Source organism: Plasmodium brasilianum, chromosome 8, assembly GCF_023973825.1.
Source record: "Plasmodium brasilianum strain Bolivian I chromosome 8, whole genome shotgun sequence".
Taxonomy (NCBI): Eukaryota; Apicomplexa; class Aconoidasida; order Haemosporida; family Plasmodiidae; genus Plasmodium; species Plasmodium brasilianum.
In genome coordinates, this window is record NC_090121.1 from 640,001 (window position 1) to 658,383 (window position 18,383).

The window sequence follows — 18,383 nt, forward strand, 5'->3', positions numbered from 1 at the left end:
ATATAAATTTAAATATAATGGAGAAACCAAAAAAATTGTAGTAAAAATTATTCTATTTGTTTTTAATATATATTAAAATAATATATTTATATTTATATACACTTTTTTTTTTTTTTTTTTTTTTTATTATTTAAATTTTTTTAAATAGAAAATGTTAAATCATTGAACAAAATTTGTGTACAGCCTTCTTTCACATTATATATATTTATGCAGTAATTGAACTTATTTGAAGGGGAAAAAAAAAAGTGAGCATATAAAATAAAGAAAAATAAGGAAGATAAGTAAAGAATAAAAGCAAAGAACAAATATAAGGAACAAAAGAACAAAAGTAAAAAGAAAAAAGAAAAAAGAAAAAACGAAGAAAAAATTAAATTAAAATGAACATACATTGCTGAAAAATTTATCCCCTCACAGGTTGATAGTTAATTTCATGTTCAGTTGTGCTTTTATCTTATTTTGAAAAAATAATTTGTCCCTTTTATTATAAATATTGTAAAAAATTAACTGTTCTAAGAGTTAATTTAAAGAGTTGCTTTTCAAGTTAATTTTTAAAAAGGGTGTTTAAATAATAATTCTTTTGTTTAAATTATACTCAAAAGGAAGGACATTATATGTATATATTTATATATATATAAATGTTTATGAAGGTTTCTCACTTCTTGCAAAGGAAAGAAAAGAGCATAGTTAGTCTGCACAGAAGTTATATATATATAGTTATATATATATGTATATGTACGCACACACAGGCAGGAAATTTACAGTATTTGTTCCAGCTATAATAATTAACTAATATACTCACGCGAAGGAAGAATTATAACTTCTGAAGATATAAATTCTCAAGTACAGAAAACGAAAGAAAATAAACGAAACATTATTAATTAAAGGAAGCAAAACGTAGTCAAGTAATTACAAAAATGAAAGAAAATCGAATCTCATCTTTTTTGTAATGCACTGTTTTTACCCCATCATTGAGCTTAATTGTTTTAAATGTGTTTTTCCATATTTACATTAGAAATTATGTTTAATGTGTTAATTTTTTATTTTTATTGACCATTTAATTTTTTGTACTTAGTTATAACATCAAGTTGAATCTCATTAGCACACAACATACATACATACATACAGATACCGATGTAGATTGGCATGTACATGTGGAAATGTATACATATGTACACTCGCTGTTTCTTCTTTTAATAATTTTTCAAGTATTTATCTGTTTATCCTTCACTTTCTGTTCTCTTTTATAGAATGCATTTCATAACTAAGATGGGAAGAAAGGCAAAAGCCGCTGCAACGGGAGTACAGGAAAAGAGTGAGAATGAAAATGCAACTTTGACAAATAACATAAAAGAAAATGCACCAAATGATAAAAAAGCAGGAGGATCGAAACTAAACGATAAAAATGAAAAAAATGAAAACAACGAAAAGAACGAAAAGAGTGCTAAGAGCAATAAGAATATGCAGAATGACAAGGGTATGAAGAATGATAAGAAAACGACAAACAAAGGAACCGAGCTAACGGCAAATGTGCAACTAAATGGAAGTATTCAGAAAAAAAAAGAGAATGATATAGAAGGAAAGAAAGTTAATAATAACGTGGAGGAAAAATGCATAATAAAGGCAAAGGACAAAGGAGGAAACAGAAATAAGAGCACCAACCAAAATAATAAAAATAATAACAATAATAATAATAATAATAATAATAATAATAGCAATAATAGCAATAATAGAAATAATAGCAATAATAGAAATAATAGCAATAATAGAAATAATAGCAATAGTAATAGTAATAACAATGACGTCAACGCTCAACATAATAACGCCGCGCAAAAGAAGAAGAAAACGAACAAGAATGCAAAGAAGGACGAAGGTGTGAACAAACCAAATGAAGATGGGGGGGAGGAGAAGAAAATAAATGAAGATCAATCCCAATCGAAAGGTAATAAGAATTCGAAGAAAAATGAGGAGGGTAGGAGGAAAGAGAAAAATGAAAATATGAACGGTGCAGGTAGTAATAAGAATAATATGGAAAAGAACAAGGAAGATAAAAAAGAAGAGGGAAAAAGGGAAGATGGAAATAAGAAGGACATGAAAAAAGAACTGAAATTAAAAGAAGATGAAAGAAAGAAGATTGAAAATGAGCTAAATAAGAAATTTTTAAAATTAACAAAACAAGATAATTATAAAAATATAAATGATAAAATCGAAGCGGAGGTCAAAAGGAACAGCGAATTTGAAACGCTTATTAGTAGTATAAATACGTCCATATTAAAAATCAATACACAAACACCAAGGCCAACTAACGTAAAACTATCTTCAACCGACATTGAGAATAAATGTAAGGAAGCAAAATTAAAGAAGAAGAAAATAAATCCAAAAAATGTTGAAGAAATGGAAGAAGTAAATACATATATAAATTACTTAGAAGAACAATTGAATTTAACAAAAAATTATGAAAATTTTAAAAACTTTCAAAATCGTTTAAATACATTGAAAAAATCATGTGAAGAAAAATTAAAAGAAAATTTAAAAAGTTTAAATGAAATAAAAACGCAAGAAAAAAAATTAAAATATGTAGACAAAATTATAAAAATGAAAAGAGAAAAACAAAATATCGTAATAAAAGAATCAGATATAATTAATAAAGAATTTTCTCTTTCAAATGATAAATATACTACCTTAGTTAAACCATACAATTTTATTAATAGAATACAGAGTAAATATTTTGTATATGTAGACAAAGTAAATAACAACAATTATGAAAACAAGATATCTTTATATATATCAGGTTGTAAGGACGATATTGAAAATTTTATATCCTATATAAAGAATATAGATTTTACGGAAAAAAATTGTGTACTATTAAGTAATAAAGTATTTAAAATAATGTTAAATTCATGTGATAGAAGTTTTAAAAAATTGGAAGAAGATACGAATGTATTTATTCATATAGATAATGATACCTTATATTATTGTGGTATGAAAAATGATGTGGAAAATTTAAAGGAATTAATAGATAAAGCTATAAATGAGAAAAATACTAGTACGAAAAATGTATTTAAAACTATTAAGCTAGATTCAGTTTTAGCAAGAGGATTTAACAAAGGTTTATTAAAAGAAATAGAGAATAAAACTAATACATTAATACGAATGAATTATGATGCAAAAACTTTTGACGCTTCAGCTACAATTAAAGGAACTAAAAATAGTGATATTGAAGAAGCAGAAGAAAAATTAAATGATATTCTTAAAAGTTTAGATTCCGAATTTGTAGAATTTGAAGAAAGAGAAATATTTGCCTTATATAAAAAATGCACGTATGAATTAAATGAAATAAGAAAAAATTTAAATCTTTTTGTTATTCGTCATGATAATGGTATTAGTTTAGTAGGTAAAAATGAGAATATTCAAAAAGCATTAGAGATTTTAGATTATGCAAAAAATATTATTTCAAGCAAATCAGTTAAAAAAAAGCTTACAGAGGAAGAAGCTTTTTTATTTAATGCTAATTATAGAAATCAGATAAAAACAAAAACTGGTGCAGAGGTAAAAATATTTAATAAAAGTAATTATAAAGAATTAAATATAAGTGGTAATAAAAATGATATTGATAATGCAATACAAATGATTGATGATTTATTAAAAAAAAGGAAATGCACCCAAGTCGAAATTAACGAAAAAGTTATTGCTTTATTACTCTCCTCCAAAGCACAAAAAATTAAAGAAATTGAAAAAGATACATCTACAAGTATACAAATTAATAAAACTAGTCATGTAGCTCAAATTTATGGGCATGAAGATAACATACACCTAGCAAAGGATATTTTAGAAAATCTCGTTCAGTCAGAAGAGAAAGAAGCTAAATACATTCCAAATAATTTATATGTAACTGTAGAAATGAATGTTGATACAGAACAAATTGGTAGTATTATAGGAAGAAAAGGAAGAACAATAAATAAAATACAAGAAGAAACGTTAGCTAAAAAGATTCATATTGATAAAGAAAATAAAAAAATTTTCATACATGGGACACAAAAAACGGTAGATTTAGCACAAAAAGAAATTTTGAAAATTTTAAGTAGAAGTAAAGAAGATAATGCTTATTATGATCGTTATAATAATAAACCTTCTAGCAACAATTCCCCCTCATCACATAGAAAGACACATAACAAAAGCACAAGATCATCAGAAAGAGGAGGAGGAAGGTCAAATCATCGATCCACCTCATCCAAAAATGGTGTATATATAAATACCAGTGATGAAAAGGCATTCCCAAGTCTTCACGATGTAACTAATATTCAGTCCAAAAAAACAAAAAAAGCAATTAACCAAGCAAATATAAAAAGACAGGACGACCAGCAAGCAGAAGTTACTAATGAGAACTGATCAGAAATAGTTATTACACATACGCGTACACACTCCCCCTCCCTAACTTAGCCTTTTTTTTTTTTTTTTCTTCGCTACACATCCTTGCTTATATTAGTTGCCTCATATATATGTGCGCACATGCTTGTGCATGTGGATACGTCAATATATGCTACTACTTGTTATAGGTGCGTACATGTACGTACGTATGTATGCGAGTATGCATGTATGCGTATATGTATGTGTGCGTGTATCCGTGTATGCCTATATGTCTGTACGTACGTGTGTTTTCCTTTTAATATTTATTTATTTTAAAATTTAGGGCATATATGTGCATTCAATTCATTTTATACAAGCGTATTGAGTTATTGCACCAGAAGTGGAAAACAAGAATTCTATAAAGAAAAAGCAATAAAACTTTAAAAAAAAAAAAAAGTAAAAATGAAAAAAAAAAAAAAAAGAAAAAATTAAAAAAAATAAATAAGTTAAAAAAAGAAAAAAAAAAAAAAAAAAAAAAAAATGTTAAAAATTAAAAATTGAAATATAGAAAAAACGAAAAAGATTATATATATAGTATAAATACAAAAATATTGTACATGCTAGGGCCAACAAAAAAAACGCAAAAAGCAAAAAATAATATATATATTTAGCTGTGTGTAAGGGCCTGTGCGTTTGTATATTCCATATTCACACATAATGTATACATATAATATATATATAAATTTCTTTTCCATATTTATTTATTGTATTGTTTTAATTTTAAACATTTAAATTAAAAATGCACTTTTTTTATAATAAATTCTTATACTAAAATAAATTTTGAACTAGAATATTTTCAACTTTTCCATACAGAATTATGAGCTTATTCAATTTACGAAAAATATTAAAATAAAAAAAAAAAGCAATATGTATGTATGTATGTATGTATGTATGTATGTATGTATGTATGTATGTATGTATGTATGTATGTATGTATGTATGTATGTATGTATGTATGTATGTATGTATGTATGTATGTATGTATGTATGTATGTATGTAATGTATGTAATGTATGTATGTATGTATGTATGTAATGTAATGTATGTATGTATGTATGTATGTATGTATGTATGTATGTATGTATGTATGTATGTATGATGTATGTAATGTATGTATGTATGTATGTATGTATGTATGTTATGTATGTATGTATGTAATGTATGTATGTATGTATGTATGTATGTATGTTATGTATGTATGTATGTATGTATGTATGTATATGTATGTATGTATGTATGTATGTATGTATGTATGTATGTATGTATGTATGTATGTATGTATGTATGTATGTATGTAATGTATGTATGTAATGTATGTATGTATGTATGTATGTATGTATGTATGTATGTATGTATATATGTATATATGTATGTATGTATGTATGTATATATGTATGCATATATATATGTATGTACGTATATATGTATGTATGTATGTATGTATATATGTATGTATATATGTATCTATGTATATATGTATGCATATATGTATGTATATATGTATGTATGTATATATGTATGCATATATGTATGTATATATGTATGTATGTATATATGTATGCATATATGTATGTATATATGTATGTATGTATATATGTATGCATATATGTATGTATATATGTATGTATGTATATATGTATGCATATATGTATGTATATATGTATGTATGTATATATACTTTTACGTATTATCCTTATATGTAAGCTTGCACAACTCTCTGTGACACCTGGCAGCATACGTTTTTATATTTTATTTTGGTTCACTATTTCAAGAAGTGAAGCACGTAAAAAGATATGAAAACTTAAAATACGTTTGTACTTACACATTTAAACATGCTTATACATATGCATACTTATTTATATATAGATATACACTCTTTTGTTATGTGTTTACTCTTTTGAGGTGTCTGACAATTTTATAAATTTGTTATATGTACTACCTTATGTATACATGTAAACATGTGTCATATACACTTATGCGCACTTTGAAATTTTATAAAGTAGTAAACGGAATAAACTTAGAAAATAAAAATAAAAATATGGTGTTATTATATAAAAATACGTATTTTAAAATAGTAAATTAAAATATGTTGTGTAGTTTTCTATCTATCTTTCTTTTTTTTTTTTTTTTTTTTTTATTTTTTACTTTTTTTTTTTTTTTTTTTTTTTTTCATTTTTACTTTTTTTTTTTTTAAAACATTTTTAAACGCAAATTAAGTTTAATTAAAATATTAAAATAAAATGTAAGTTTTACAACAACAGTATAGGATAGTAGCAATTATAACTAGTATATATAAATAGCGCACACTATCTTTTATTGTTATAATTTTTTAAAAATAAAGAGGAAAAAATATTTGGCTGATATCATTTTTTTTTTTTTTTTTTTTTATATTTATAACTAGAAACAAATTAACCAAAAAAAAAAAAACCAATTAGTTATAATGCAAAATAAGAATAAAATTAAAACATATATTTAAAAATATTGAAACGCAACAAAACGCAATAAAATAAAGCACAGTAATGTTTGATAATGAAGGAATATAAAAAGCGTTGATAAAATTGCTGGCTATTTTTTAACGTGCTGAAAATGCTTCGTTAATATCATCATTTTATCAGTGGCATCATGAAGACTAGCCAAAAAATTGTCTTTGTCCCACCTGCTCCATTTTCTACTCATTTTATTTAGACAAAACTGAAAATGGGAGAAATAATAAATATATTTTCATTTAAAGAAATAGGTTTACCAAATATGTACACATTTAGACCCCTACATTATTTGCACTTAATTTTATACACTTATATATAAATATAAAATGATAGACACATTATTGTATATACATGTATTTATATATGCGGGTAATGAATCGTACTAATATATAAATTTTAAAATTGTACAATTAAAGATTATATATATATATATATATATATATTTTTTTTTTTAATACACTTTCCCATAATAACTTCATATTATAAAAAAGTCCTCGTATGTTCAACATGAACAAAAACATAACTGCATAAATATTATAACACATTTATATAACATAACATATACGTTGTTAATGTTTAATATTATATGTATGTGGTCACCTCGAAATTAGATACATCAGGAATATACCTCGACGATTTTAACTTTTTAATTATATTTAAATAATTACAAATACTATTCAGTAAATGCTCTTTTGTTAAATGAAAATTTTTGTAGAATAAGTATGAATGGGCTAAGAATTCTGACAGAAAAAAGAAAAAAAGAAAAAAAGAAAAAATTAAGAATTATGAACTATGAATTATGAATTATGAATTATGAATTATTTGAATGGGGTACTAAGGCTTTTCCACTGTTTTGTCTACGTTATATATTTTTAACATAACTTTGTGTAACTAAACTTTATTAAAAATTATTTATGAAAATGAACTGATAGCAATCCTATCACCGGCAAACTTTTTGCTAGTCTTTCTAAAATATGCTCTTTTTTAATATGTGTACACATGTATACATAAACGTATACGAATATATACATATATATATATATATATATATATATATATATTGTTCTTATTATTACTTAATTTATCCCTTTTAAATAGTTCTTCCAGATGTGCAATGTATTCTCGACCATATTGGCTAACGGTTATATCGTCCGAGTTCTGACAAAGGGGTAACAAAATGAAACTTATATAGGAACACAAATGCATATATATGCGTACACACGAATGCACGTGCACATAATTTCATGAAGAAATCCTTTTTTTTTTTTCAAAAAAAAAAGCATTACTTCAACCACAGATGTCAAATACATGATATCATCGTAAAGATGATTCGTTAGTAACATGGGTCCTGTGTACGTAAGGAGAGAAAAGTCCTTGCAATTTAGGAAAAATTCATCGATTTTTAAAAAAATGTTATACAAGTCTATGAGGAATTGCATAAAGATCTGTGAAAGTAATGGAAGATAAATGAAGATGAGTTAACTGCTTCTAACAGAAATGTGCATAATATATATACATATATATATATATATATATTCATATTTTTTTAAAAAGTGGTCTTTCTTTAAATTATATATACCTGTCTGCTAAAATTAGAATTATAATCATTAATGTGTTTAAATATTTCTCGAAATTTTTCCCTCTCTTTTAATTTCTCATTTTCTATTTTGGCTAGCTTTGGAAGTACTTCACTTCTAACGAAAAGGCTTCAAAAAAAAAAAAAAAAAAGGGGAAAATAACACAGACACACGTATGGGCATAATTGTATATATATATATATATATATTATATATATATGCATACACGAAACATAACCTGAATATGAACTATTATAACTCATTATTATACACAAAACAGAATATTTACAGCAAAAACTCACAGATTTTCATGGTAATTATAAGCATCCCTTATATTATAGTTGATATTATTTTTATCATTCCCACTTCTTTTTCTATAATCATTTATTCTTTGTATTTGTATATCTCTAAAATTAATAAATTTTTTTGCTTTAAGACGATATTTTTTCCTACATTCAAAATTTTTTTTTATGAAAAGTAAAGTTTTTTTGGTATTTTCTTTATGTAAATTATAGTAAATCTTTTCATTATGTACATTAGAAAAAAGTGTAATAATCAAGAATTGAAATAATATTATATTAATCATGTTTTAATTTCTCCTTGGTCTTGTAAATGTTAGCATTTTAAATGTGTTAGCATTTTAAATGTGTTAGCATGTTAATTGGTTAGCATAATAAATTTGTTGACACTTCAAACATGTCAGCATATATCTTGGCATATTAATTTTTCATTTTTTGTACCATAAAAAAAATGTACATTTATTCTGACTTTTCCAAGTATATATTTTTAAAAATACTAAAGTAAGAAATTATGATTTTTCAAGAATATATGTATACATTTTCATTTTTAATTTTCATACAATTCAATCTTTATGTAACCATTTCCTAATAAATTATGTAAAGAGTACTGCGTAATTGATTTTCACGCTCATCAAAATTTTGAAATAATTACAGTTATTTGAATATATAGCTTAATGCGAAAATTATTACAAGTTTTTTTTTTTTTTTTATTTCTCACTATGAAAATACGTTTAAGTATACATAACACATATTCATGTATATACATATTCACATATATATATATATATATATTTGTACCATGGTATATTCCATTCAAGGCAAATTCTTATAATAATATTTTAAAAGCTACTTGTTTTGTAATTCATTATTTTAGTTCTTCCATATAAGTACATTCGTGTTTCATTTTTATTGTTTCCATTTTGATTTTTTCATAAAGCCACAATTTATATGCTTTTATTTTGATCTTATTTCCTCTTTATTTTAACATAATTTAGAACATGCCGAATAACAATATGTTGGAAAGGATTAAAAGAAAAAAAAAAAAGAAAGAAAGGAATAGAAAAGAAGAAAATAAATCTAGTTTATATAGATACACAAAAAAATTTATTTAATGTTTTTGTATTTATATTTTATATGCATCCTCTTTCTTTTTATGTTTTTGTTCTAGCCAATTGTTGAAAGTGTGCATAGGCCCCTGTTTACCTGATTTAAAATAAATCTAAGATATTTAATTATATTAAATTGAGTTACATTACAGGGTAAAACATTTCCACGCAGTCAATTCGAGTTACTCCTTGTACCAAAAAATTAGGAAAAGTGGAACAAAAGGTAGAAACAGAAGAGAAAGGACAAAATAAACGCAAAAAAAGCAGCTGAGCAAAAAGGGGAAACTACTTGCACAGTGCACATTTAGAGTTGTTACAAAAACAGTAAAAAGAGCGCACACAAATTTGACAATGCACGATGAAAGGGTAAACATGAAAAATGGGGATTTACTTAATCAGAAAAAAAAAATTAAAATACACATTAGTTCATATTTATAAACAAAGCCAATCCCATAAATATAAAAAGAATATAAAACTTCGACATTTACACCCTTTTATAAATCACAAAGAATATTTTTTGACCAAAAAAACAAAAAAGAAAACCAAGCCAATATCAAATTTACCATGCTTCAATTTAATAAAGAAGAGGACAAGAAAAATTGTTTAAACCAAAGTGATAATATTTTAGTATTAACAGGTCAGGTAAATGAAGAGGTTAAAGAGCTGAAAAAATATGAACAGGTTAGGCATGGGGAAATTTTGAATAGTGGATTGTTAAATAGGACAGAAAATAAAAATATAAGGGAAAATAGAATGGAAAATAGAAATGAAGAAGAGAACACACACGAGGAAGAAGTTCAAAATTTGGAAAATCCAAATGAAGAAGAGAATAAAAGTCTCAGTAAAGATAAAAACTTAACTAGCGAAAAAGGGAAAAAAAATAAAAAAGAAACAAATGTAAATTTTATAGTTCAATACAACAGGTATAAACCTACGAGGATACATGTTTCTAAAAAAAATAATAATACCCCTGTTGTAAAAAAAAATACAAATCAATATATAAATTGTAATTTCAGATATTATGTAAAAGAAAAAAATTATTTAATGCAAAATATAGATGATAATATAAAGTGGGAACAAATCGAAAAAGTTGATTATATCACATTTGATAATACCTGCTTAACCTGTCCAATATGTCTTGAAAATAATATTATATCTCCAAGAATAACAAAATGTAGACATATATTTTGCTTTTTTTGTATTTTGAAATATTTTATTGATGAAGAGAAGAAAACATGGAAAAAATGCCCAATCTGCTTTGAAATAATTAATGAGAATGATTTGCGTGTTGTTAAATTTCATTATGTCAAGAATTATAAGATTAAGGATAATATAAATATGTGCTTATTATATACAGAAAATAAGAAAATTAACTTAAAATCAGATAGATTATATTTCAATAACACTTTTAAAATTACCAATAATAATTTTGTAAAAAATAATAAAAATATAGATTATAAATATATTGTAAACATTGATAATATGAACAAAAATTTAACTACTTATAGTCAAAATCATTCGGATAAAATACTAAAATTAAATTTAAATTTAGGCATACAGTTTTCGAAACTATTTTATATATATAACCCTCTCTCTATTTGGTTAAAGGATTTAACAATTTTTAATTTTATTCTGACAAATAAAAAAATGAAATTTTTTGCATCAGATGAAAATGTTATAATAAAGGCTATATCAAATATTAAATTAAAAATCAGTGAGTACCTAAATATTCCGATAGACAAATTGAATCCACAGTTGAATATCGATGAAAACTCCTTCAATTGCTTTTATTTATATGATAACTTGGCACATGACGTTTACGTAATACACTATTTATCTCTTTGTGCTTTTTGAAGAAACGGAAAGAAGTGCACATAGGAAAAACTTGCACATACGTACATGCATATATTTATATGCATATATATTTATATACATATATATATATATATATATATATGTGCATAATTTGAAGTAACCCAGGGCAGATCTAACAATGGTGCACCATGCTTATTTTTCCTATTCGTATCATTATTTAACCATTATTATATCATAGTTTGTCCTTTCCATTGTTATTTACAGGATAGCATTGAACAAATAAAAAAAGAAATGATGCTAGAAGTTGAATTTTTGAAGAACCAAAAAGAGCTAACAGATAACAGATGCAATGTGGAAATTGAGAAAAATAATAACGAAAAGTCGGAGAACTTAAAATATTTAGATCGTTAGTGTTAAAAGGAAAGAAAAACATAAGAAAATATAGCTAAAAAAAGCTGTATTAAAGCAAATTATAGTAAAGTAAAAGCTATATGTTTATTAATGTATCAAAATTTGCATCACCAAAAAATTGATACTTGCACATATTAAAATTTTTACTACATTTATTTATAGAAATATATTTTTATCAGTGTATAGATGGTCAGTGTATATTTCTAGACCCGTTTATTTTGAAGTAAATTTTGAAGAAATGGTGTAACAATTTGTATACCGTAATATATGATTTTATATTCGCGTAAGTATGCAAATATGTACATTTTAATATCACTATTCAGATTGATTATGTTGCACATCTCCCATTTTTCTTTTACAAGATTGCTCTTTTTTGAATGTGATAATGACATGAACAGAATGCCAAAATTCTTGTGCAACAGACAAATTACGTACATTGAGTCCTTTGAGCTAGATGAAAAAATCCGAAGGAGGTATCACTTAATTATGCACATACGTGTATATGTATACGTACATACATATATATATGTATATATGTATATATATGTATATATGTATATATAATATATATGTACTTTTCAGTTTCCGTTCATTTCCTTCTATTAACAATCTTTTTTTTTTTTTTTTTTTTTTTTTTTGTAATAACAGGAATACCATTTTATCGCACTTACCGTTGGGTGTTAACGTTTTGTTTGTGTCGTTAAATATAGGTTATACTATTTAGGAGGTTTCTTTTTTTTTATTTTGCTACCATATGAATGAACATGTGAATATATGTTCATATGTGTAAAGATATATTTATATGTTTGTAGGCAATTTATATGTTTATATATGTAAGTGTTTAAACGCGTATTATGTATTTGATGTTATTTCTTTTTCTATTTCCTTAGATGATATCCTGTCCAAAAGAACCAAAACGTATTTTTCAGTAACTTAAAAAATTATGATAAAGAATATAGTCATTTTTTTTTTTTTTTTTTTTTACATTTTTTTGTTATTATAATATTTTTTTTTTTTTTTCTATCCATTTGTCACTTTTGTGTCTACATAATTTAGAAAGAAATATCTGAAAGGAAAAAGAAACACCTTACCATTTTGAAAAAAAAAATTAAGGAGGAGAAATATTTCAAACTATTAGCCGTAATTAATTAAAATAAAAGAAGAAAAAAGAAAACGAAAATTTTAACACATATATATAAATACGTGAATATGATTTCAACAGGATGAAGAAATTAACAGAAAAGAGAAACGTTACTGGAACCTGCCCAACAACACAATAAGCATACAAAATGATTCACTCAGCGCAAGTTCTAGTTCTCTGAGGTATGGAAGAATATGAAGAGACAATATCTGAGTATATGCATATATGTTTGTTCGTATATATATATATATATATACATGCATTAACAAACAAATATATATATATACCCACACGTACATTTATACACATATATGTGCTTGTGAATAGTAATGCGGGTATTACTATCAACAAGGTTAATTAAATCTGATATTGTTAATATTTAGTACAATTTGTTTTTTTCCCTTTTTTATGGAATTTTAATAAGATACTCAAATTATATGGAGGAAAAAAAATATATCCATGAAGAATTACCCACTGATGCAATGTTACAATATGATCACTGTATAATGAGTAAAGGATTGGTTAATATGAACGCATTGGACGAGAAGCACAAAAGTGATGATAAGGTTTATGTTCCAAATAATGCAATTAAGAAAAATATAAATAATACTTCTAAAAAAAAAAATGAAAATAAGAATAATGGAAAGCATAAGAATATTAAAACTGATTTTAATAGCTCTGAACCATTAAACGTAAAGGACAAAAATAATCAATTGCCGAAAAGGAGTTTTCTTGAAATAGCTAAAAAAAAATGTGATATTAATAATATAAAATGTGAAATTCCCCAAGAGAAAGAACAAAAGTTATCCATTGGCTCTGGCTCACTTAGCATTAATTTGATAGACTTAATCAATAACAAAACATCAAAAAAAAAAAAAAGAAAATAAGGAATTTTTTAAAGAATGTCAAGGTATTACTGTTGTTTCATCTGAAAATAATATCTCTATTTGTATTTTAATAATTTGCATTTTTAAATTAATTTTTTTTTTTTTTTTTTTTTCCGTAAACGAATAAGTCTATATTTGTACTTATGTACGTGTATGTAAATATATAATATTGTTACTTCTCAATTGGCTAACTCGCTTTGCTCACGCAAGTATTTATGTTTTTCCTTATGCCTGTCTTTTTATATTTTATAAATAAATATATTTTTACTGTCTTTTTCTTTTGTTTTAAAATTATTAGATCCTAACACAGGATACTCATCATGTTTAACCTCATACACCATTTTTCATACTATTATTTTTGACATGTATTTTGAATTACAAACAAGGTCTTAATTTTTCTTTGCCGCATAAATTTCTTTCTATTTTTCTGCTTCTCTCCTTTTATCATAATGTTATTTGTTTTTTCATACATCTGTTTTTCTTTATGAATGGAATATTTAAAAGTTATGAATTGCAATTTGTTTTTTTTTTTTGTTTTTTTTTTTTATTATCTGTCTTTTTTGTGTAATGTGTTTTAAAACATATATACACATATATACACATATATACACTTATATATACATATATATACATATACACACATATATACACATATATATACATATATATACATATAAATACATATATATGTATGTGTGTGGGCGTGTTCGCACGCTATACAACATATGACTTTTTTGTAAACGGTAAAATTTTAATTACATCGAGAAAAATTTTTATTTTATGTGTAAAACATAATATGCAACATATTTTAATAGTAAGAAAAAAAAAAAAAAAAAAATGCGGAATATTTATGTTTCCCGATAAAAGATACCCAATGCATACTTGAACATCATGTACGTTGCAGCATTAGCCAAATCCTTTTGTCATAGCTGATAAGGAAAACGAATAAATAAGAAGTGCGGTTAAGTGGTTAATAAATACAGAATTAGAGGAGAAAAAAATGGAAGACGTTAACTGTTAAAAAATAGGACAAATGAGAATTAAAAAAAAAATAATAAAAAAAATACTTATACATATACATATACTTATACATATACATATACATATACTTATACATATACATATACATATACATATACATATACATATACATATACATATACTTATACATATACATATACATATACATATACATATACATATACTTATACATATACATATACATATACATATATATATACTTATACATATACATATACATATACTTATACATATACTTATACATATACTTATACATATACATATACATATACATATACATATACATATACATATGCTTATACATATACATATACATATACTTATACATATACATATACATATATATATAACAGTATCGCTTATGTATAACTATATTTTCATAAATATTTTCTTCGTTCAATGCTAAAAGTATACAGGTCATACCTTTTCAACGGTTTATAAAAAAAAAAAAAAAGCGCAAATCCGGGGTATATAGAATAAGAATTCATTTTTATAGTTAGAGTATATTTCTCCAAATTTCATAAAATTAAAAAAAGAGAAAAAAAAAAAAAAAAAGGTCATTATTTTTATTTAAAAAATTAAAAAAAACAGTAATTAGTTAAATAATCAAAATCTAAATAACAGTATAAACAAAAATTGTTTATATTAATTTTCGAATAAACGTTAAACGGTGTTATATATTATGAAGCTAAAATATAATATTACATAACTCATAAGTTTACGTGTGAATATATATACGTATACACAGTACACATTTAATTCTTTAAATCACAACAAAATTCAAGAATGCATGTTCGTAGTAAATGGGAACGAATACGTGTATATTATATATTTGTTCACGTATAATGGTATGCATGGTAAAAATAGTACACAGTTAGTCCGACTTGCCAATATTTTCTAAATGTTTTTTCTCTAAAAAGGCCTGCTTTGAGGCTTCCAATTTATCCTTCAGCTGAATATAAAACATAATGTTATTATTTTCCAGCCCTTTTGCAAATGATTTTTCTTCAATTTTTTTTCCAAGTATTGCTATTTTATCATCAAGAAGCTTAATTTTTTCCTCATTCGTAAAAGAGGAATATAATATATGCGCCCTTTGTTTTTGTGTTATATTTTCACCATCTTCCTGAACATTTTCTTCAAACTGTTCTTCATCTTCTCCTAAGAATTCAAATGAATCTTCCACCAATTTTCTGTAAACTTTGTCTACTTTAAAAATTTTAGTATTATCACTTTTTTCGCCCCTTACTTCATACCCTAATTCCTTGTACAAATTACTTGTAGAAATATTACGATTAAATAAATGATCATCAAGAGGGTTATTTTCCTCTATTTTTTTTTTAAAATCCTCTTCATTTGAGTATACACTTTTTTTCTGCAATTTAGCTAGCCAGTAAATATTTTTTTTTTTAATATCAGATTGTCTTTTAAATAGAATAGATTGTGTAACTTTTTTTTCCAGTGATAAACGATCTTTTAAAATAGCTCTTCTTTTTTTATCTTCTAATATTCTATTTCTAATATTTTCTCTTCTTTTTCTTTTATCTTCTTTTGTTTGTAACAATAATTTCAGCTGTTTATCTCTCTCTTCATTTGTAACTTCACTTAATTTATGTAAATATTGTGCTCTGTATATTTTACGTAAATCTCTCATTTGTCTTTCCCACATGTATAATTCACATTGATAAGGAGTAATTCCATTATACATCTTATTATACAGTTGTTGATATACACTTTCATTTGATAATAAAAATTCTAATCTTCTATCTAACACTTCTTTTGTTACCTTTGGGGCTTTTATTACTTCTAAAATTTTCTCTTTATTTCCTGACTTGGCCCTTGGAATTATACGAGGCATACCAATATCACAAAATAATCTTTCTTTTTCTTTTAATCTTACTAGCCTTTTTACTGGGTTGCTGAATGGCCCGATTTTTCTCTGTGGTTTTTCTCGTAATTGCGCTCTTTTGAATTTTCCAAATACTCTCATAAATCTCGACGCGTACAAAACCCTTTGAAAGTTATTCATATAACTCATTGTGTTCTCAAGGGGCCTGCTTTGTACTGCACATGTATTTACATATATGTACACAATTATACATATATCTACATATATATATTTATATAAACGTGTATCTACTTATATCTACTTATATCTACATATATATATTTATATAAACGTGTATCTACTTATATCTACTTATATCTACTTATAACTACTTATATCTACTTATATCTACTTATATCTACATATACATACTTATATCTACATATACCTACTTATATCTACATATACCTACTCATAAATATTTATATACACAGAGGTTATGTCATTTGCATGTATACTATATAAGAGTACATTATAGTATACTGAATTATACTGTACCATATGGTGCCATACCTTATTGTACTATACCATATTATAATATATTACACAATATTATAGGATACTACTTTGAATTATTTATTAAAGAGGAATTGCAATTTTTTGTTGATTAACCAGTTAACTCAGTCTCACATCAGTGAGTAATATAATTCACTGTACATAAGATATATTCATTTTTTTAAAAATTATAAAAATTGTATTTTCTACATTATCATACCATTTTCTGTTATTGTCGGTATATAAGAGTTGTTTCACCATAAGAAGGATGAGCACTCACAATTTTCTTAACTTTTTCAGTTTAAAACTGTTTCCTAAAATTGGATGAATTTATTTTTTATATATTTACATTTCGTGGTTAGTGCATTTGTTGTACTTGTATATTTATATGAGAAATATTTTAGCATTCTCAGCGGTGAACGCGCGAATATACATACATATAAATGCATTAATAGGTATATATACACACATACATAGATATATATATACATACACGAATACATATATGTACATATAACACTAAAGCTTGTTTTTATATATGTAAAATATACGAAAGCCAATAAGTCCTTCTCTTAAATCATAATATATATAATAAGCTAACTGTAAATTAGAAATTTTTTTTTTTTTTTTTATACAGTGTATCATATATTCAGTTGCTTAACACTGTGAATAACTAATAAGTCCTTCTTCCGATTTTATCTTCACATATTATTCCTTCCTTACGTCATGTGGTATTGCGCCATCGTACTACTTCATTGTTAAGTCATTACATCGTTATACAAGTACACCTTTACAATATTCCATCTTTTTGCTTTATTTATTTATTTTTTTTT

The 18,383-nt window shown here is 24.5% G+C and overlaps 4 protein-coding genes across 4 annotated transcripts; 2 read left to right on the forward strand and 2 right to left on the reverse strand.

Annotated features, from left to right (window-relative positions):
* Nucleotides 1-1,266: 1,266 nt before the first annotated feature.
* MKS88_002322 (PRE-binding protein) lies at nucleotides 1,267-4,386 on the forward strand (the record flags this gene model as incomplete). Its single annotated transcript, XM_067215322.1, has 1 exon — nucleotides 1,267-4,386. The coding sequence occupies one exon, from the start codon at nucleotides 1,267-1,269 to the stop codon at nucleotides 4,384-4,386; it is 3,120 nt and encodes a 1,039-aa protein (XP_067073759.1).
* Nucleotides 4,387-6,969: 2,583 nt separating this feature from the next.
* MKS88_002323 (heme oxygenase) lies at nucleotides 6,970-9,053 on the reverse strand (the record flags this gene model as incomplete). The annotated part of the gene is made up of 6 exons (XM_067215323.1): nucleotides 6,970-7,095; nucleotides 7,491-7,630; nucleotides 7,967-8,048; nucleotides 8,177-8,335; nucleotides 8,470-8,596; nucleotides 8,770-9,053. The coding sequence occupies 6 exons, from the start codon at nucleotides 9,051-9,053 to the stop codon at nucleotides 6,970-6,972; spliced, it is 918 nt and encodes a 305-aa protein (XP_067073760.1).
* A 1,383-nt stretch (nucleotides 9,054-10,436) lies between these two features.
* On the forward strand, nucleotides 10,437-14,126 carry MKS88_002324 (RING zinc finger protein; the record flags this gene model as incomplete). Its single annotated transcript, XM_067215324.1, has 9 exons — nucleotides 10,437-11,693; nucleotides 11,952-12,093; nucleotides 12,261-12,321; nucleotides 12,461-12,571; nucleotides 12,747-12,808; nucleotides 12,989-13,026; nucleotides 13,155-13,238; nucleotides 13,321-13,421; nucleotides 13,664-14,126. The coding sequence occupies 9 exons, from the start codon at nucleotides 10,437-10,439 to the stop codon at nucleotides 14,124-14,126; spliced, it is 2,319 nt and encodes a 772-aa protein (XP_067073761.1).
* A 1,915-nt stretch (nucleotides 14,127-16,041) lies between these two features.
* On the reverse strand, nucleotides 16,042-17,205 carry MKS88_002325 (uncharacterized protein; the record flags this gene model as incomplete). Its single annotated transcript, XM_067215325.1, has 1 exon — nucleotides 16,042-17,205. One exon carries the CDS (start codon nucleotides 17,203-17,205, stop codon nucleotides 16,042-16,044), a length of 1,164 nt encoding a protein of 387 aa, XP_067073762.1.
* Nucleotides 17,206-18,383: the final 1,178 nt, after the last annotated feature.